Genomic DNA, 21,811 nt, shown 5'->3' with positions numbered 1-21,811 from the left:
CTCCTGTCACAACGAGTCAAGTGTTGATGCCAAACACACTGACAAAGAGTTACGTGTTGTGAACGAGAAAGTCCGGAATTATGGAAAAATGCTTGAAGCATAAAAGCAACAAACAAGTGTTTGCAGATCTGCTCATCAAAGGCTTACCGCCTAGTGTGTTCGGAGAACACACAGTCGACATGAGTTTTATGGTGTAGTCTAATATTTCCGGACAACAAAGGGCCCTAGGTTAAAGAATCTGTCTCAAAAATAGAGAGGTACATTGTGGCTGTCTGATTCCATCGGCAATTGAGCCGTGACGATGAAACATTCCCTATGCATTGATCTGTTACGAAACCGGTAAAGTTAAAAGTATATGATGAGATCAAGGGGGAGAATGTTAGATTGATCTCTTTCTCAATGGGCCCAACGGCCCATTGGACCTTGACTCACGCCCTGATCGGGGGCGTCCAGCCCAAGCAAGGCTGGTGGGCCCCTGTCGCGCAGTGCTATATGTAGAGGAGGTGGGGACCATGGCACGGGTTACGAGGTTCGCCGGCGTCACTGGTTCCCCACTCCTAACTCTAATCCGATTCAGAGGGTAGCACTGAAGCGATGGGAAGTCCACCGCCGCCGCTGCCACATCTCTCTCCTTCCCCACCGTCGTCACCACCTCACGATGGTCTCTGGAGGGAGCTCATCGAGTTCCTCACAAGGTAATAAATCACTACTCTCACCGAACACATCTAGCCTTGTCGATCCACGGGATCTATCAGATAGACCTATAATTCAAAGTACAAACGCTTTCTCACAGCGGCTGGACCACAGGTAATCCACGCAGATTGGTTGGAATGTAATTGTCCGTCTTTTTTCAAGGAACCTCATGGTTTCTCTCCTTCCAAACATTCTAGAATCGGCACCGCTCGCCCATCTTGTTGTATAAGGTGGTGTTTCTTTGCCTAGAGACTAGACTAAAAAGTCCCTTTTAGTCCTTAGGTAAAGAAACATGAGGGACTTTTTCTTAAGGGACTATAAAAAAACTTTATTGAAGGGACTTTTTTCTTTAGTCTTTTGGACTAAAAAAAAAATCTAGTTCCTAGGAAAGAAACACCACCTAAGAGCAACTCGGGCAGATCCTGTGAGCATTCTAGAATTGGCACCACTCGCCCATCTTGTTGTATAAGAGCAACTCGGGCAGATCGTGTGAAAGCTCGCGGGGCCGTGTTTTTTCGAACGTTTTACGGGACGGGCCAAAATAATGATCCGGACATGCCCATTTAAAAAGGTCCAGTCCGTAAAAGTTTTACGAAAGGCCTATAAATCACCCTCGAATCCCACACATATACTGGATCCGGGCGTGTTTAGGGTTTCCGTCCACCATTTCCCGCATCCTCAGCGCTGCAAGTCCCTTCGTCTCCGGTGAAAAATCCCTCTCCTCCAGCAGCCCGTTTGTGTTGTTGCACGTAGTCAACGTAGCAGATCCGCGATGCCGTTCCCTGGTGGCGGAAGGGGTGACCGAGGGGGTTCGGCGGCCATGGCGACGTACGATCCGCCTCGCAAGCGCCGCAATGGCCACGAGGCCGGTAACTCCTCCCTCAGCCCGCCGATGGAGGCGCAAGGAGCAAGCGTGCAAACGTGATGCCCACTCCTGCAGCTTCGGTCGCGGGGCCTGGAGCAACTTTGAGAGCCTCGTCGGGATCCAGTGTCTCCACATAGTGGAAAAGGCATGGTTTGAGACGAAGGAGGCCGCCGCCGCCGGAGATGAACCTGCAGCGGCGCGGGTGGAGGCGTTTCTTAAGAAGTACTAGCTCACATGAGTATCACATCCACTGCGACGACGAGGATGAGTAGACATTTTAATTTCATTTGCATGGACTAGTTAGTTTAAATATGTCCGAGCTATATGAGGGATCTGTTTGTTCGCGTCATCTGCCGTCCCGTAAATTTGATATATGGGATACCAAAAACAATTTTTTGCAGGGATATGCTAGTGTTGTTCTAAGCTAGTGGGGCTTATAGCTCCTATGCGACACATTTCATGGGAATTGGAAGGATTGCGGCGTGGTCCGAGAAAATGGCACATTTGAGCCTGGAAATAGCCCAGGCACAACATGGCCCTTAAACTCAACTAATGCCCTTGTTAGCTGTTCACGTAAGCGTGGGACCCATCACTCATCCACGTAAGCGTGGGACCCACCATTTGTCCACATACACGCGGGATCCACCTCTTCGCAGCTAGAAGAGACGAGCGCCCGCGCAGGCCCATGCCCGTCCGCCCGCCGCCGACCATTGCTTCCCCTTTTCCCAATCTTTCTCTTCTCCGGCGATCTATCGCAAATGTCGTCTTCCTCCGCCACACACTCAAAGTGGCCACAATATGGTCCAGTGCCGCTCACAAGGTGCCCTAATTGCCCACGCCCAGAGCCTCTTAAATGGTGGGTCAGTAAGACCAATGACAATGGCAATCTTGAGCGTGAATTTGTGAAATGCTTGAGCAAAACAATGGCAGGAAGGAATGGCAAGGTTAGATCTCGGTTCTTAGCCTGTCTTTCGCTGTCATTTGCTCTGATTTTTCCATTTTTCTCGTGAATTTGGGATTTAGGGTTTATGTTGTTGTTTTCAGATCCTGAAGAAATGTAATCATTTGAATTGGATGGATGATTATATTAAGAGAATTAAGTTTGAAGGTTACATTGATTCGAGCCGGTTCGTAACCTGGGAGTTCAATTTGGGCCGAGTGCTGCCGATTGCTATGGAGGATCTGGGGAGCTCAGATAAAGCGGCAGGCAGAGTCGCGCAGGATGGTGAACTGCACATGGAGTCCGAATGGAATGAGGAACTAGAGAAGATCAAGAAACATCTAGTGCATCAATTTGCAGAAGCAAGCAAATATCATGGCGGGGGGGGGGGGGTTCTATTATTGTATCATTGCTCTGTTTTTCTTTTACTTGTTGTTCAGTCGTCATTAGAATGGCCATTTAAGCCTGTCAGGGCAGCGAACGTGATCTGTGCGCCATGCTAAGTTCATGTATCTACGCTCATCGCCACCGCCCAGCTAGTGCATGATTAATTCGTTACCTTGTTCTCTCATCTCATGCCGTCTACACATTTCTTTTTTCGAAGGGCGGGGAAGATCCACATAGGTTGACTGTTTCGATATTTTTCCACGTAATTTTCGCTCCTTTCGAACATTTCAAATTCTCCAACGAAAGGCGAATCTACTAGGAGGGCTTTAACAGGTTTGAGCCTTCCTTCAGCATTGACTTTTATACTAGTCTCAAGGTCTAACTCAGCCACTTGCTAGTCCAACCCAACATATGTTTGTATGATACAGGCTTGCGCAAACTTTAAACCCATCCTTTATTTTCTGTCTAGATTCGCCACTGTTCGCATATGTATAAATCAGACTGTTCATTCACACGGATAAATGAAAAAAGAAGGCAGTTGATAATTCTATTCTGCTCCTGGTCAGAAAAAATTAAAAAGAAATACTAAAAAAATTCATGGTAGATAATTTCATGTGTGAGGTTCGCTCTAAATTTTAACATATTTGAACATCTGATTAGCTCTTGGCAAAAAAGACCCAAATTTGTCTTTTTTGCTGAGAGCGCCTCAGATGACCAAATGAATTCAAATTTGGAGCGGACCGTACACATTAAATTATATACCACACAATATTACTTGGATTTTTTTTGAATTTTTTTAGTATTTGCTTTGAATTATTTTTTCCGTCCGAACGGATGCAGATGAGCTCGGGAGCCAAAATGCCTCTCCCCAAGTCAGTGCCCTTTAGTGATATACTCTCTTCATTCACGAATATAAAATGTTATGGATATTTTAATATAAACTATATACAAACTGAAATGAATGAACAAATATACTAAAACATATCTATACACATCCAATTTAAAATGGTTAGAACATTTGATATGTGGGAGTAGCATTCGTGTGAATAAGGAAGTGGATCGCGAAACGTATGTGGGGGCATATAGATATCTTGGGAGAATAGGGAAATGGTACTCTCTTTTTTTGGAAAAAGTTCTGATCTATTTATCTTCAATCATGAAAATACAAAAATACATACAAAAAATACATTTAAATCCGTAGAAGTGAGCCGAAGGCACGCCGTTGTTATCGCCCCTCCCTTGCCGAAGCGAGACAAAACTTGTTGTACTACAGTCAGAAAGTCGTCGTGCTAAGACTTCATAAGACCAGCGCACCAGGAACAGAACCACCACTGATAATAGCGTAGATCGGAAGAATCCAACCTTCACATGCCTACCAATGATGCTAGAGACACCACCGGAATGGGGGTTAGGCGAAAAGAATCTTATTTCATCTTCAGGGAGTCGTCGCTGCCTACTCTTCCTAAATGGGCATAAACCCTAACAATTTTTTTTAAAAAAAGATCTAAGAACATGGCCTCCCGTCAGCAAGGATCAGGATACACCGCACCGCCATGACCTTAAGACCACCGAAGACAAGAGATGATACTTCTTACTGGTGGTTGGACCTCCACCTCCTGATTTAAACTACCATCACCAAATTAAGGATGTGAACTTGTGGGTCCCCCTAACATAGTTATTTATAGAAGATATACTAGCTTTTTAGGGAATGTCCAACACCGACACTCAAACTTCTCATAACTGTCTGAACCGCGTTGTCCGGACCGCGGAAGTCATTCAACGCGGTCATGTATCGATTGTTGGAAATATGCCCTAGAGGCAATAATAAAATAGTTATTATTATATTTCCAATTTCAAGATAATCGTTTATTATCCATGCTATAACTGTATTGAATGGAAACAAAAATGCATGTGTGGATATATAGACAAAACTATGTCCCTAATGAGTCTTTAGTTGACTAGCCTGTTGATCAAGGATGGTTAACGTTTCCTAGCCATAGACAAGTGTTGTCACTTGATGAATGGATCACATCATTAGGAGAATGATATGATGGACAAGACCCAAACTATGAATGTAGCATGTGATATTGTCATTTTGTTGCTATTGTTTTCTGCATGTTAAGTATTCATTCCTACGACCATGAGATCATGTAACACACCGACAGCGGAGGAATGCCTTGTGTGTATCAAGCGTCGCAACGTTACTGGGTGACTATAAAGGTGCTCTACAGGCATCTCCGAAGGTGTCCGTTGAGTTAGCATGGATCAAGATAGGGATTTTTCACTCCGTGTGACGGAGAGGTATCTCGGGGCCCACTCGGTAATACAACATCACATATAAGCCTTGCAAGGAATGTGACTAAAGAGTTAGTTACGGGATCTTGTATTACGGAACGAGTAAAGAGACTTGCCGGTAACGAGATTGAAATAGGTATGGAGATACCGACGATCGAATCTCGGGCAAGTAACATACCGAAGGACAAAGGGAATGGTATATGGAAGTATATGAATCGTTGACATAGAGGTTCAACCGATAAGATCTTCGTAAAATATGTAGGATCCAATATGGACATCCAGGTCCCGCTATTGAATATTGACCGGAGAGTGTCTCAGGTCATGTCTACATAGTACTCGAACCTGCAGGGTCTGCACACTTAAGGTTCGGTGACGTTTCGGTATAGTTGAGTTGTAGGTGCTGGCGACCGAAGTTTTGTTCGGAGTCCCGGGATGAGATCCTGGACGTCACGAGGAGTTCCGGAATGGTCCGGAAATGAATATTGATATATAGGAAGTTGATATTTGAATTCCAGAAGAATTTCGGGCATTGCGAGTAGTGTACCGAGAGTGACGAATGGGTACCGGGGGTCCACCAAGTGGACCCACCACTCCCCAAGAGGGCCACGTGAACTTTATGGTGGCACAATAGCTCTTAGTGGGCTGTCTAGTCAACCAAAGAAAGTCTATGTGAAAAAGCTGAAAAATTCAGAAGAGGTGGACAATTTGGGAAGGAGTCCTAATCCAAGTAGGATTGGAGGAGGACTCCTCCCTCCTTTGGTTCGGCCCACCCCAAGGGGTTTGCCTTGGTGGGCAAGGCTGCATCCTCCCTCCTTCTATATATACTAGAGGTTCTAGGGTTTTTGAGATACAATTTCAGCCACGTGTAATGTAATGCCCCAAGTGTAACATTGCCATATTTGGAACCTTGCCATGTATGGATCCTTGATGTCATGCATATGGAGTTGTCATTTCATGTGACTTATATCTTGTTTTCTCTTTGCATCATGCCATCCATAGCATTCATCCATGCTTGTGTGTTGTGGTGTTGATCTTATGTGTGATTGTGATGGGTATGTGGTGTGTGAAGTGGTGTGCAAAGCTTAGGTTTCAACTTGGCTTTTTCTTCCAAAACTAGGTTTCAACAAAACCCTTCTTCTTTAATTCTTTGAGATCATGTTTTACTTGCTCCTTTCTGATTTAAAAATGTTGGCCTTTTAGTGCTTATTTTTTTGTGAGTGTGGAGATGTGAAAGAGGGGTTTGGAAAACTTTATTTCTTTGTGTTAAAAACTTCAAAACATATTTGATAAATCTGTTTGGTGATTATTTTAGTTGCTCAATAAATCCCCTTTTTATTTTTATTAAATGTGGCATAATACACTTATGTGAGGGGACATTTTTTGTTTAATTTTTGGGTCAACTGATTTTTTCCTTGTGCATTTTATTGTTTCTGTTTTGTTTTAAAATAGGAATTCCCACGAGGATCCTTTTCTGTTATCTGGCGCCAGCCGAGTGGGCCTCCTCCCCTCGCCGGCCCAGCTTCTTCTCCCCCTCGCGCGCGGCAGCCCAACTCTCGCGTCCGTCTTCCTCCTCCTTTCCAACGAGGCACCGGCCCCACGCATCAGCCTCTCTCTCTCTTGTTCCCCTTTCCACCGATGCTCCTCCTCGACGCACATGGGCGCCGGCAGCGCGTCCCTCGCCTCCTCCTCCTATAAAGCCCCCTCGACGTCTGGGCCTCTAGGGTTCCTCCTAGCCGCCGCCACCTCTTTTCCATCTTCCTCCTCCCTCTCCCTAGCGTCGACAGGAGGCGGCCCGAGCTCCCCCTCCACCATGGCCGACCCCTGTTGAGGTCGTCGTCGTCGTTGCAGTCCCTCTTCTTCCTCTCCAATCGATCCAGGAGCACCCGGAGTACCAGGGGAGTCTGTTCCCACAGCTAGGAGACGTCGATCGCCTCTGCTTCCTCGACGTTGACGACGACCCCTTCTTCCTCCTCTGCTCCGACGACTGCTTCTGCAACGTCTTCTTCCTCATCGCCCCCTAAATAGGAAAGGACCACATCTTAGTCGTTACATGCAACCCTCTCCTCTAGTTTGTAGTTCCTCCTCTAGATCGGATTTCTGCGGTGCTCACGCGAAGCCCTGCAGGAATAGATCATCACCACCACCGGCGCGCCGTCACGCTGTCGGACAACTCATCTACTTCCCCGTCTCTCTTGCTGGATCAAGAAGGGCGGAGATCATCATCGAGCTGTACGTGTGCTGAACGCGGAGGTGCCGTCCGTTCGGTGCTATATCGGGACGGATTGTGGGACGGCAGTGATTTGGATCGCGAAGAAGTTCCACTACATCAACCGCGTTTCTTAACGCTTCCCGCTTAGAGATCTACAAGGGTACGTAGATCTGATCCCTCTCTCGTAGATGATCATCACCATGATAGGTCTTTGTGTGCGTAGGAAATTTTTTGTTTTCCATGCAACGTTCTCCATCATCGATCCCCCGCACGGTCCGGTCGCATTTTCTCTCACAAATTGGAGACGAGCATAGGGGAGCTTTGTGGGAGTCCGGACACGAGAAACATCGCTATGTGACACCCCCGACCCACCCAATCCACCGTCCCGGTCCCATTTCCTTGTACTCCGTCCCTTCTCCCCCTTACTTTCCACCCTCTACCTCCGCGTTGTTGCTCCTTGTACGTCTCTGACCATCACAGAGGCATTGTCGGACGTGTGCTACCAACATTGATGCACCCGCTTGCCGTCTACGATGGAGCTTTTCACCCTGGAGCCTTATGTACCCATGTACAGTCCACCCCGTGTCAACGACCTCCATGGCGGACACCACGTCCGACAGGTGTTCGGTCAAATGTCATTGAGCTTATTTTCCAAATGTTATGTCATTTTTAAGAGTTCAAAGGATCCTAAGCTACTCAACCATGGAGGATGAGTTGTTGTGCTATGCATTGCTGTCGTATCTCAGGATTTCATAGGTAGGACCAGAAGGGAGCCCTTCTGTGAGCAAGTGTATGAAATGTTTTACGCACAAAAGTACATTGCGCCCTACGACATGTACATCACTCACCCACGTAATGTGAGGTCGTTGTCGTGTCGCTCGCACACTATCCAGATCAGCGTCATCAAATTTTGCGACATGGTTTCTCAGCTCGAGACAATGTGGCCATTGCACGCAGCAGAGGACGAGATCGTTTTTTTTTTGCTTCCTCTTGCTCAACTTGTTGATTGATTCATTCACTTAATGTTGTTTACACATTATAAGTAACCCGCACGCGCTACCGTGACATACCATATGAAAGAGGGACGACCATTTACGTGCGCACTATTGAATAAACCTGGAGGGGCAGTATGTGTGAGACAACATGATCCGTTGATTAAAACCTTGTTGGACGTCTGTTTAATTCGAGACATTGTTGTACTAACTTAATTTGCATGGTATATATGAGTGATTTGTGCTATATATTTCCTATCCAAACTTTAATGAATACTATTCAATTTGTATGAATTTCGTTCGATTTGTTGAAATATAGGTTAAAATATATGCGGCTAGCGTTGGATATGGTTCTCCGTATCCGTATCCGTGGATTGGCCCCTGGCCATAGACGGATGCGGAATGAAATTTACTGATTGCCATGAAAGATGTCCTTAGCAATGCCTTAGTTATACACGTTTCTCTTGCAAAAATTATTGACACTTTCGATAACCTTACACAAATTTTCTGTAGACGGCCTATAAGTTGTACTGAAAAACGTGACTTTTTCCATGAAATGCATATAAGAAATCGTCGGGCCATTTTTGCCGTCTCTCTCATTGACGGCAGTGGTAGGTGGCAGTCCAGTGCATAGTCCTTGACCGGATATTGCAGTGACGGCGACTGCCCCAGCTACCGACCTACCAAAAAATCGAGAAGAAAGAAAGGCATTTGGACACGTCACCTACCTACCTACCACTTATGTGCATCTTTCTCTTTCTCTGTGTATGTCTATGTTTTAGTTTGGCAAGGCTTGAATGCTAATCTCCAATTATACGATTTCTCAAAAAAGGTCCAATCATTGGCCATGGAGATCTTCGGCTGGACGAAAATCGCCTCGCTCGTGAGCTTAGAGCATCTACATCCCGACCTTCAAACTTTTGTTAAACGTCCGGTCGGGTCGTCTGATCATTGTTCGGTCATAAAAAATTGATTTAGACGTGTTGTTTAAATCTGTTTCAAACGTCTGGCCTGATCGACATCCTTTATTTCCAACCTAAATATGGAGCAGATATGGAAGCCCGGGGATGTCCGGGCACGTCCGTCTGACCCACACTGGCCCGCATCAACCCCACATATATTCGTCCTTATTCGTTTGTCGGATCAAACCCTAGCCACTTCACTCCCCTTCCCTCCACTCCCATCCGACACCCAAGCTCATCTCCGACGATCTCAGGCCTTCTCCAACATGGCCTTCATCGGATCCGACTTCGACATGTCCGGATTCGCCAACTGTGGGGTCATCCCGTGCAGAGTGAAGGAGGCAATGGCGGTTTGCATTGCACTCCGCTGCTCGCGCGAGGACAATGCCCGGCCGATGGGAGGATCTCTCTGCCGCGACTTCATAGCGTCCGCTCAAAGGACGCCCGGTTCCTCTCGGTCCGGATCATCCATATCCAGGCGGGCGGATCCATCGACCGGACATGCGGACTTCGAGTCCCATCGGGACGGGCTGCCCCAAAAAGTCTAAATAAAGTCTCTCCCCACGCGGTGTTGCCATAACTTTGTTAAGAACATGCATAAGTGGTTATTAAATCTGACGAAAAAAGTATAAAATTAAAATAAAATAAAATAAAATGTCTAAAAAACTTTTGAATTACAGTTAAAAATGTTATTTTAAACTAAAATATAAAGGACGACTAACATGAATATATGATGTGGCATCGTTACATGCAGAGACTAATGAAAAATTAGTTGCAATTTGTAAGTTAAATTTATGACTTGCTTATGTGGAAGATTTTACATGATTTAATGAAAGAAAATACTTAAATGCATTGTTTAGTGGGATGTTGAGGTGGACACTTTGCATGTTGAGAGCGCTTATGTGAAGTGTTAGAATTTAATTAATTATGTAATTAATTAAGTAACCCTACTTGTAACCGCACGTGGATCTCTCCCACGATGCGGAACCGACATATCCTTCCTGGAGTGTCGCCTCCAGGAACCGCCTTTCCCCTGGCATATAAGTGTTCATCATCAAGGAATAAGATAGACAGTTGATTCATTTTACTTCTCTCTCGTTTAGATTACAACACGTTATCAGCACTGCTTTTCCAGAGTGCCTTCGACGAGATCGAGGAGATAGACAGGAAGAAGAAAAGGTAGGATGCCTCGTTCAATGCCGACGAACCTTCGTCGCCTGCTGCAGAACGACGTCCGTCGTCGCCGCCTTGCAGTTCTCCGCCGCAGTTTCGGAGAGCGCCGCCGCTTCGACGGTAGACGCCATGGAGCGGGTCGCTACATCGGCCGCCGCCACGGCGCCGGCGGCTACCGAGCGCTCCGTCACGGCCTGGGCACCCGCTCCCTGAGCGGTGCGAATGCGGCTGTAGGCGCCGAGCCCCGCGCCCCGCTCGCACGGGAGTCCATCGACTGGCTCCTCGCCGGCCCTGCCCCGCAGATGCTCGGCTCCTCGCCGGGTTTCTGGTGTCCTGCCCATGGGTGGGTCATCTGCCCACTCCATGGGGAAGACACCGACGCCCTCGAGCAGGTGCACGGACCCGTCTTCGGGTGGGGATCCACCAGCGCCGCCGCTGCAGACTCCGTCGCGCCGCGCCTCCCGTCTTCGACCCCGGCGGTTGTCGAGATGGGGAGCGGCTCCTTCGCGCCGCGCCTCCCGTCTCCGACCCCGGCGGTTGTCGAGATGGGTGGCGGTTCCCCCGCGCCTTCCGGAGCCCCTGCTTCCTTCTTTGCGTTCGGCGCCTCCGCGCCCGTGCCCGCGCCGACCGGGGCCTCCGCCTCCGCCTCCGCGCCCGTGCCCGCGCCGACCGGCGCCTCCGCCTCCGGCTTTGGCTCCGCTGCCCGCAGTTTTTCTTGCGCGGCGGACGTCGACGCCATCGCGCCCGCGGCGCCGGCTGCGCACCCGCGCCTGCGCCTGCAGTCTGCAGCGCCGGCTACGCCCCCGCGCCCGCGCCTGCCTTCCCCGACGCCGGCGACCCCTCCGACGCGCCGCCGGCTGATGCCCGTCGGCCTCGCGGCGGCGGGCTCTTCGTCGAGCAGCCCCGCCCCGCGCGCTGGCTCCTGGAGTTCGGCCGCACTGGGGCTCGCGAACGGCACTTCACCAGGCTCTCTGCCTCCGGGCAGGTCTTCTGACGAGGACGCGGATGTGCGCGGTGGAGGCATGTGATGAGGCAGCAGCGGCTTCTCTAGCACAGCACAAGATGTGCCTTATCTACGAGGTGGCCAAAAATAAAGAAAAAAATATCTGTTTCCTTCTCTGTCTTATCCTGTGTGGTGTTGGAATGAACTAGTACTAGTCTAAGAGCAAGTTTTAGATTAATTCCTGTTTTAGGTTAATTTCTGTAGCATCAACAGTAGATCTAGCAGTAGACTAATCCCTGTTTTAGACCCTGCTTAATTCCTGTTTTAATCTCTGTAGAGTACTTTGTATTCTAGCATATATGTGATGTAATATATATTTCCGTGTTTGCTACATGTTGAGATTGATTACCCGTATTATTTGTAATTGAGATTTTAAATTTCTTGCAAATAAAAATCAACCCCTCGTCTTAATTGAGTTTTTGGCTTAATACGAGCACGGGTTGATATGCAAAATTTCAAAGTGTTTTTCTTTCAAATTGATGTTTTGGGACCACACAGTAGTGAGTTGATCTACTGCATAGCAGATTATCGCCACTACGGTTAAGCCTACATTCTATCATATTGATATGATGATTGCTTAATATTGTGCCCTCCCATACATTTTATTAAGTTATGACATAAGGTACTAGAAACATGAGTATCTACTGATTTTTATCAGATTATACTCTCTAGTTCCGAGAGATGGACCCCGAATTTTATTTTGGGGCGTATCTACGACGTGTCAAACTTAACAATTTGAAAGTCACACTAATGATTTCAAGCCCATTTCTTGAAGTTATCATTAATTTTGCAACGTTCAATACAACGTAACCATGAAGGTTTTATTTACCTGGTGTAAATCAATAATCTCTGGTTTACCCATGTAGGTAACTAATGGCTGGAAGAGAGTTCGATGCACTCGACCTCAATGGCCACAACTATCCTACCTGGGCCATGGACATCAAGATCGCTCTTGCATCCCGTGGATTAGTGCGTGCAATCCAGACTCCGGAAGATCCTGTTCCGGATGGAGTCACGCCGCTGAGAGATGAACAGAAATATGCCGCCTTATACATCATAAGGCACTATATCCACCCAGATCTCAAATCTGAATATTTGGAGGAGGAATCCCCACTTACTCTGTTTCAGGCCCTCAAGACGAGGTATGAACAGCAAAAGGCAGTTGTCCTGCCGGAAGCACTCAATGATTGGACGCATATCCGACTCCGGGATTTCAAATCCATCGGGGCATACAATCACGAGGTTCATAAGATAAGTTCCAAATTACGCTTTTGCGGGAAGGAACCTACTGATGCGGAAAAGATAGAAAAAACTCTGTCTACTATGCTCCCATCTGAAAGGGTCCTCCAGCAACAGTACCGTGCTCGTGACTACCAAGTTTATTCCGACCTCATTCATATCCTACTTCAGGCTGAAAAGCATGATGAGCTACTCGCTAAGAATGGTTCTCAGCGACCGGTTGGTTCCCAACCTCTGCCTGAAGTTCATATGAACGTCATGAACAAACGAAAGTTTGATGATGCGCCCCAGGGCAAGCCATCGAACTTCAAAGGTAAACGCAAGCACAACCGGAACAGAAAGCCTGGAAACTCGGACCGTGGGAAAGGCACCGCAAAGCCCAAGTTTGATAAAACTAAGCTTTGTGACAAGTGTGGATGCTACACGCATCCTACCAATAAGTGCAAGACCCCGAAGCATCTGGCAATTCTGTATCAGCAATCTAAGGGACGAAAAGTACCTCACGGGAAAAGGTTTGAAGCCAACTTCAACCTTCATCCAAGTGGCACCAATGGAGCTGGTGGTTCGCAAGATGTTCCTCCCGGATCTAGCAACACCATGACACTCCATACATCAGAGGATCCTACAGACAAGGAGAACATGATGGTTGAGTACGCCTCAACCGACATGTTTGGAGACTTCGATTAGTCCCATTATCTCCTTAGTGATCGATTTATTACATAAATCATATCTATGTGTGTTTATTGTAATAGAACATAAGTATTGTTGTCATTTATATTGTATCAGCACTTTGATATAATAAGATTGTATTCTATGTATTAATTGGAATAAAGGTTCTTCTTATTGAAAATTCCTCATTTTTTTATATAGCTTTCTACGGGGACAATCCGATGGAAGAGGAATTTTGCCTTGTGGACAGTGCTACCACAAACTCCATACTGAGGGAGTTGAAATATTTTCAGACTCTGAAAAATATGAATGGAGATATTTTGACAATCGCTGGACGCGATACGGTAATTGTTGGCACTGGACGTGCCATATTTACCCTCCCAAGTGGTACACAAGTGACAATTGAGGATGCCTTGATGTATCCCGATTCTTCTCGTACCCTCATCAGTTTTCGAGATATCCGTAAAAATGGTTTTCACATTGAAACTCATGATGACAACAACGAAGAGTTTCTACTCTTCACAAAAGATTACGGATATGGCAAGCAAGTACTTGAAAAAATTCCTTCACTATCGTCCGGACTGTACTATACGTACATCAAGCCCGTAGAACATGTTGCTTACAAGGTAATTTTTCAGAATGTTAATGCATTCCAAACTTGGCATGATCGCCTTGGTCACCCCAGTGTTGGGATGATCAGGAAAATTACTAGCAATTCCATTGGTCATAATTTGCTTGAGTCAAAGTTTCCTCAGTCATCAGACTTTGTGTGCACATCCTGCGCCACAGGGAAACTAATTTTGAGGCCATCACACCTTAAAATACAAGCTGAACCGCTTCAGTTCCTTGAACGCATTCAAGGTGACATTTGTAGTCCTATCCAACCATTATCTGGACCATTTCGGTATTTCATGGTTCTGATTGACGCATCTACACGTTGGTCACACGTGTGCCTTCTATCCACACGAAACCATGCATTTGCCAAGATAATGCGGGAAGTAATTAAGTTACAGGCCCATTATCCAGAAAATCGGATTAAATCAATTCGCATGGACAATGCTGCAGAATTCTCTTTACGTGCTTTCAATGACTATTGTATGGCCTTGGGGATAGAAATTCAACACTCTGTCCCATACGTCCATACTCAAAATGGTTTGGCTGAATCTCTAATTAAAAGGATCAAACTCATTGCAAGACCTTTGTTAATGAATTGCAGCTTGCCAACTTCGTGTTGGGGTCATGCAATTTTACACGCTGTTGACTTAATCCAATTGCGACCTACTGCATATCACAGTACTTCCCCTCTGCAATTAGTACGTGGAAATCCTCCCAGCATTTCCCATCTGCGTAAGTTCGGATGTGCTACGTACGTCCCAATCTCACCACCACAGCGGACATCCATGGGCCCACACAGGAAACTTGGGATCTATGTGGGGTACAAATCGCCATCGATTATCAGGTACTTGGAACCCCTTACTGGGGATCTATTCACAACCCGTCACGCTGATTGCATTTTTGACGAGGAACATTTTCCGGCATTAGGGGGAGATTTCAAGTACCAGAAAGAATGCCCGGAAATTGATTGGAATGCCATTGCCATTTCAACCTCTGATCCACGTACTCAAGAGACCGAATTACAAGTTCGGAAAATTATCAATTTGCAACATCTTGCAAATAATCTGCCAGATTCATTTACTGATCTAAAAGGTGTTACAAAATCCTTGATTCCAGCCAGGAATGCGCCCGAAAGAGTGGAGGTACCAACTAAAACCACTCAACTCCCTGTTCCTAAAAAGAGGGGGAGTAGTACGGCCTCTGACCCGGAACCTGCTTCTCGCAAGCAGCAAAGAAGAGAGAGGAGAAAATCCTCAAAATCAGTAAATGCAAGTCAACTCAACGTTGATGAACACCTTATGGGTAGTTTACACCCAGTGGAAGGGCAACCTTCACAACCCAGCTCCAGTGTGTACAAACTAGCTGGAACATCGGAACACCTAGACTCAATCGTATTGGGAAATAACGAAGAGTCTCTAGGGGTGCAAGAAATTTCCATCAACTATGTTGATTCTGGAGAATCATTTGACCGCAAGTCTACGACTGCCGACATATATTTTGCTGAAAAGATTGCAGATATCCTTATCACTGATCATGATCCAAAGTCTATCGTCGAGTGCCAAAGGCGCTCCGACTGGCCTAAATGGAAGGATGCAATCCAAGCAGAAATTGCCTCGCTTAACAAAAGGAAGGTATTCACTGAAGCAATACCTACACCTCCCAATGTTTTCCCTGTGGGATTCAAATGGGTTTTCCTCCGGAAATGGAATGAGAACAATGAGGTGGTGAGATATAAAGCAAGGCTCGTAGCACAAGGTTTTACGCAGAAACCCGGCATTGATTTCAATGAGACATACTCTCCAGTAATGAGTGGAACAACTTTCCGATATCTTATATCTATGGCAGTACAAAATCGTCTATCCATGCAGTTGATGGACGTCGTGACTGCATATCTTTACGGGTCACTAGATTCGGACATATATATGAAGGTTCCTGATGGAATCTCTGTCCCGAGTAACAATGCAAAACGCAACATGTATTGTGTAAAGCTGAATAAGTCATTGTATGACTTAAAACAGTCGGGGCGGATGTGGTACAACCGACTAAGTGAGTTCCTTCTTCAGAATGGTTACTCCAATAGTGATGATTGCCCATGTGTCTTCATCAAGAAGTCCTCCACAGGATGTTGCATAATTTCTGTGTATGTTGATGATCTAAACATCATCGGCAGTGCACCAGATATTGATAAAGCACGCAATCACCTAAAGATGGAATTTGAGATGAAGGATTTGGGTCAAACCAAATTTTGCTTGGGTCTCCAACTCGAGCACCTTACCTCAGGAATAATGGTACACCAAGCTGCCTATATCCAGAAAATATTGGAGAAATTCAATATGGACAAATCCTACCCATCTAAAACTCCCATGGTGGTTCGATCTCTAGACGTAGAGATAGATCCGTTCAGACCAAGGGATGATGGTGAAGAGATTTTGGGACCCGAGGTTCCATATCTCAGTGCTGTTGGAGCGCTTATGTATCTTGCAAAATGCACAAGACCTGATATTGCATTTGCAGTAAATCTACTTGCTAGACACAGCGCAGCTCCCACCAAACGCCATTGGTCGGGAGTCAAGAATGTCTTTCGATATCTCCAAGGCACAAAGGATCTTGGCCTATTTTTTCAGTTCCAGGAAAAACTGGACTCTGGTATAATTGGATATACAGATGCTGGCTATTTATCTGATCCCCATAATGCTAGATCGCAGACCGGCTTTGTGTTCCTACATGGTGGAACTGCTATATCATGGAAGTCTTCGAAACAGACCCTAGTTGCAACATCTACCAATCATTCTGAAATAATTGCTTTATATGAGGCATCACGTGAATGCACGTGGCTTCGCAGAATGATAAACCACATACAACAGTCATGTGGAATTGGTTCTATCGAATCACCTACCATTATCTATGAAGATAATGCGGCTTGTGTTGCACAGATGCAAACAGGATACATAAAGAGCAATATCACTAAGCATATTGCCCCTAAGTTGTTTTATCCCCCACGAACTCCAGAAAAGTGGTGAAATCAACATCTTGCAAGTCAAGTCATGTGATAATCTCGCTGATCTTTTCACAAAGTCTCTACCAGCTTCAACATTCCAGAAATACCTTCATGGAATTGGTATGCGACGGCTCCGAGATTTGCAAGAGTCAGGGGGAGTATCTTCCTGAACTGTTCCTATTCAAAGCCTCATATTACACTCTTTTTCCCTTTATGAGTTTACTTTAAAGGTTCTCATCAAGGTTTTTAATGAGGTAATATCAACATAAGAACACATGTCATACTATCTGTTTTCCCCACCGGGGTTTTTAGGAAAGTATATACGACATATTTATTGTCCTCTTATTCTATGGATACATTTCATATGGAGTTAACGGAGGCAATAACAATTATATGCGGTATCATTTTCTCCTTATTTTTTCACAGGGTTTGAAGGAGTTTTAGCTGCATATACTACACCACTCCTTATATTTTTCCCACGGGGTTTTTGGAGGAGACTATTTCAAGATGATGAACACGCTCAAGGACAAGTATAGATTAGGGGGAGTGTTAGAATTTAATTAATTATGTAATTAATTAAGTAAAACCCTACTTGTAACCGCACGTCGATCTCTCCCACGATGCGGAACCGACATATCCTTCCTGAAGCGTCGCCTCCAGGAACCGCCTTTCCCCTGGCATATAAGTGTTCATCATCAAGGAATAAGATAGACAGTTGATTTATTTTACTTCTCTCTCGTTTAGATTACAACATGAAGCACTTTGCATGGCTTAGTAGAAGAAAAGATTTTAAATGCGTTGTTTGGTGGGATGATGAGGTGGACACCTTGCATGTTGAGAGAATTGGCAACTTCTTAAGAATGTAAGATTTGATGAATTTCATTAAGTGGAAATGAACGTGGAAGTACAGTTTGAAATCCAACATGCATTGCAACCTTCCGGTAAGGGAGGAACCAATTATCTCCGCATACACCACTGATTGAGCGCCCTTCTCAATGGATTTGTCCACGAAACACTCAGGAGGGCCAGGAAGGAGAAATGGATCAGGACCAGAAGCACATCATCGATCAGCAAGCAGCCAACCAGCCGAAATGTTTCTCATAATTGAACAAATCATCAATAAAAGGGAAAAGGAATGGGATAAATTGACAAGCATTTCACATGATTGATCACTAGCATGCCCTCGGGCCTCACATCCCAACTAACATAGACCCTCGTGTCGGTGTCATGTAAGCTACATGACCAGTCCACTTAACGGTACACATACTAAAAACGTGGACCGCATGAAAACCATGTAGATTGGCTGGTACTACGTTTTTCCTCTCCAAGACACCTTATAAGTCAAATTTATTTTCTTTTTTTTACACTAGGAAATTATCTATTATCGGTAGCATATGCTCTTGGGAGCCGTTGTGCATTTCCTTGAACGCTTACAAAACATTTGAAATGACACACTAAAAGAAACTAGGAAATAAAAGCCATCTCTTACAAGAATAACGGATTCTTTGGTTCCTTATGATGATTCTGAAAACACGAGAAACATTTGAAACCATCACCGATCTTTGAAATCATAGAAAGCCACCAGCCCACCACAACTGGGGCAGGTATTGTGACACATAACACTGATCTCGCGTTCTTCTCATTTTTAACATCGTTTTTTGACCGGTGGGATCTGCCGTCCGTCATGATCCAACTCTCCAATGGGCCCATTTCGAACAGCAGAAATACCAAAATTGCAGCAGAAATTACTTGCATTTTTATTTTTTTGCATGTACACTTGGATTTTTTCTTCTCCCGGACAACCACACGCCCAGCCACCAACCAATCATGCTTCTGACTACCGACATCATGGAATCAATGCTCTGCTTGGTTGATTTCATTTCACCCTGGCACCAAAAAGGAATTGCTGCGAATGGAAGAACAATCCAAACGCATGCCATCCACTTCGAGCTGCCCAACCCCAAGAGGCACCCTCAACGGCACCAATGATTGACTTTTTCTCAACGAATTTATTCACAAAGAATTTGGTCCAATGGCAGAGCAAAATTAACAGAGGAAAATCGCAGCTACCAGCAAGCAGAGCATCAAAAGGGGATAAATTAACAACGAATTCTTGCGCACTGATTGAATTGACTGTAATGTGTAACATGGAGCTAGCTATCATCATCTAGCCGCGCTGCTGTTGATCCGAGGAGGAGGAGGGGGAGCCCGACGACGACGTCGACGACGGCGCGGCGTCCCAGGGCGTCATGTCCATGGGGTAGCTGCCGAGCACCCTGAGGAACGACGTGAACTCCTGGATCTCGGCGAGCGCGTTCTGGGCGCGCACGTCGGCCATGGACGCCTGGAAATCGATGTAGAACATGTACTCGAAGTGCTTGGCGGTGCCGATGTTGGCGTCGTCCACCAGCCGGATCGGCCGGTGCCGGTGCGGCCGGCTCTCGATCTTGGTCAGGCTGATGTCCCGGAACGCGAACGCCGACAGCACCTTGAACAGCACGGAGGTGCCCTCCCGATCGTGGGCCAGCACGATGCTCGTCTTGAACGGCCGGTCCGTCCGCGGGATGATGGGCTCCCGCGCCAGCATCACGAACCGGGTCACGTTCCCGGCGTCGTCCTGCACGCCGTCCGCCAGGATCTGGAGGCCGTAGAGCTCCGCGGCGCGCGCGGAGGCGATGGCGGCCGTGTCCCGGAGGCCGTGCGCGGCGATGTGCTCCGCCGCGCCCGCCGTGTCGTCGAAGGCCTCGCGCGCGACGTTGAGGCCCATGCGCGTCAGCGTGTGCTCGCACTGCGCCAGCGCCTGCGGGTGCGAGATGACCCGGGCGAGAAGCTCACGCCGGACCCCCGGGAGCGCGAGCAGGCAGTGGTGGACGGGGAGCTGCACCTCGCCCACGATGTGGAGCCGGTGCCGGAGCAGCAGGTCGTAGTTGCGGTGGATGCTGCCGCCCAGGGAGTTCTCCACGGGGAGCACGGCGCGGTCGGCGATCCAGAGCTCCACGGCCTGGAACGCCACCTCGAACTGGTCGCACGGGATGGCCTCGCACCCCGGGTACGCCTTGCCGGCCGCGGCCTCGCTGTAGGCGCCCGGCACGCCCTGGTAGGCCACCCGGAGCTGCGCGCCGTGCAGCGGCGCCGGGGACAGGTCGCTGATGCTGAGCGGGCGCGGCAGGTTCCCCGCGCCCGCGGCCGGCACCAGATCCAGGCTAAAGGCGGCGTCCTCGGAGCCGGGGATGGCCGGCGCGGCCAGCTTGTTGCTGTTCTGGCCGTTCACCTTCGGCGCCGGCGGGGTGGGGGTGTCGTTGGTGCTGGACAGGATGGCGCAGGCCGTCTGCCAGTCGCCGCGGCTGCCCGGGATCGCGCGCGCTGCCGCGGTGCCGGGTCCCCTGCTCCTCCCAGCGAGGGGCATCCGCGGCGCGGCCGTGCTCCGGATGGCTGCAGCGGCCTCCATGGCCACTACCTACCAACCTACCGAGCTCGCCGCCGGCTGTCGATCTGCTTTCTTTGGGCGGTGGCGGTGGAGGGTGTGTGGTTGGTGGCGCTCGTGGGTGGGGCGGGCGCCAGGCGGTGGTGATGCTGGCCTCCAAGCTGACCGGCTGGTGTGAGAGGGGAAAAAGGCACCGTTTTTATAAGGGGGAGTTGGTGGGAGCTCGCCGTCCGTCGTGGAGGGTGCCGACTGCCGTGCTCCGTTTCCATTTCTCCTCGGCACCTGCGTTCCGACCGTGTAAAAAACGTTTTTCTTCTTATTTTTGGTACTGTAAGAAGAAAATAAACGTCATAAATATCTCTGCTGGATAACCAAGCCTTATCTATGCAAATCTATACCCACATGTGACTAAATCGAAGGATAAGGAGGGTGTATTGTGGAATTCAGGCAGCATGCTCTTGATGCGTCTATGATGGAGGCATTAGCTTTGCTACTAGGTTTATGACTTGGTGAGGGGTGGGTATTCGATATCAATATCAGGAGCGATTCTATGGAGATTGTATAGGCTATATAGAATCCGTCCCAGTATCGGGCGTCGGGAGCAGTGATTACCGACGATTGTCGAAAGTTGATAAGTTTTTTCGTATGGTGACTATAAGTCGTTGCGTGCGTGAAGCTAATTGATGTGTCCATGAGCTTGCTCGTTTTAGTTTTGAGGGATAGGAATATGGGGTATGGCATGATAAACTTCGAGACTTCGTGATCCCATTTATTGTAAAGGACATGCTACTTACCTAATAATAGTTGCCAAAGTTCAAAAATAAAATTGAAGTACAAGAAGAGGATGACAGCACAGGAACAAGGGCACGGGCCTTTTTTGCATGGCTATATTTGTCACGTTGTCATTCTATGCCTTTTTATATTTACATTTGTCACGTTGGTATCTTACCAGAGCGGTAGTAGAACAAGAGGTCAAGTCAATCACAGACATTTACGCACATAAAGAAAAGATAAATTCTACTTGAATCCATTAATAAAATGTCTGGTTAGTACAACTCATTAGTGGAAGGCGGTTTTCATTTGTAGCTTCTTTCATGGGCTCGGGCAGTAAAACACCGGATCATCTTATTTGGCATCTAATCATTTAGGAAATTATAGGGTCATCATAGCTACTTCTTACTAGCCCGACTCGGCTCTGCGAGAAAACGGCTGCAGTCCTTGGTTTCCTAAACGGCGGCTACCTAAAAATGAAACAACTTAATGATTATATGACATATATGTTGGAAATATGCCCTAGAGGCAATAATAAAATGGTTATTATCATATTTCCTTGTTCATGATAATCGT

General features: G+C 47.1%; 1 protein-coding gene across 1 annotated transcript; it reads right to left on the bottom strand.

Annotated features, from left to right (window-relative positions):
• Positions 1–19,029: 19,029 nt before the first annotated feature.
• On the bottom strand, positions 19,030–20,648 carry LOC123452068 (arogenate dehydratase/prephenate dehydratase 6, chloroplastic-like). The gene has a single exon (XM_045128643.1). The coding sequence runs from the start codon at positions 20,486–20,488 to the stop codon at positions 19,208–19,210; it is 1,281 nt and encodes a 426-aa protein (XP_044984578.1). The 5' UTR covers positions 20,489–20,648; the 3' UTR covers positions 19,030–19,207.
• Between the last annotated feature and the right edge of the window lie 1,163 nt (positions 20,649–21,811).

The sequence above is a fragment of the Hordeum vulgare genome, chromosome 5H (assembly GCF_904849725.1).
Source record: "Hordeum vulgare subsp. vulgare chromosome 5H, MorexV3_pseudomolecules_assembly, whole genome shotgun sequence".
Taxonomy (NCBI): domain Eukaryota; kingdom Viridiplantae; phylum Streptophyta; class Magnoliopsida; order Poales; family Poaceae; genus Hordeum; species Hordeum vulgare.
This window is presented reverse-complemented; position numbering and strand designations above follow the sequence as displayed.

Coding starts and splice junctions, on each gene's coding strand:
- LOC123452068 (XM_045128643.1), bottom strand. CDS start 20,488: ATGGAGGCCGCTGCAGCCATCCGGAGCACGGCCGCGCCGCGGATGCCC.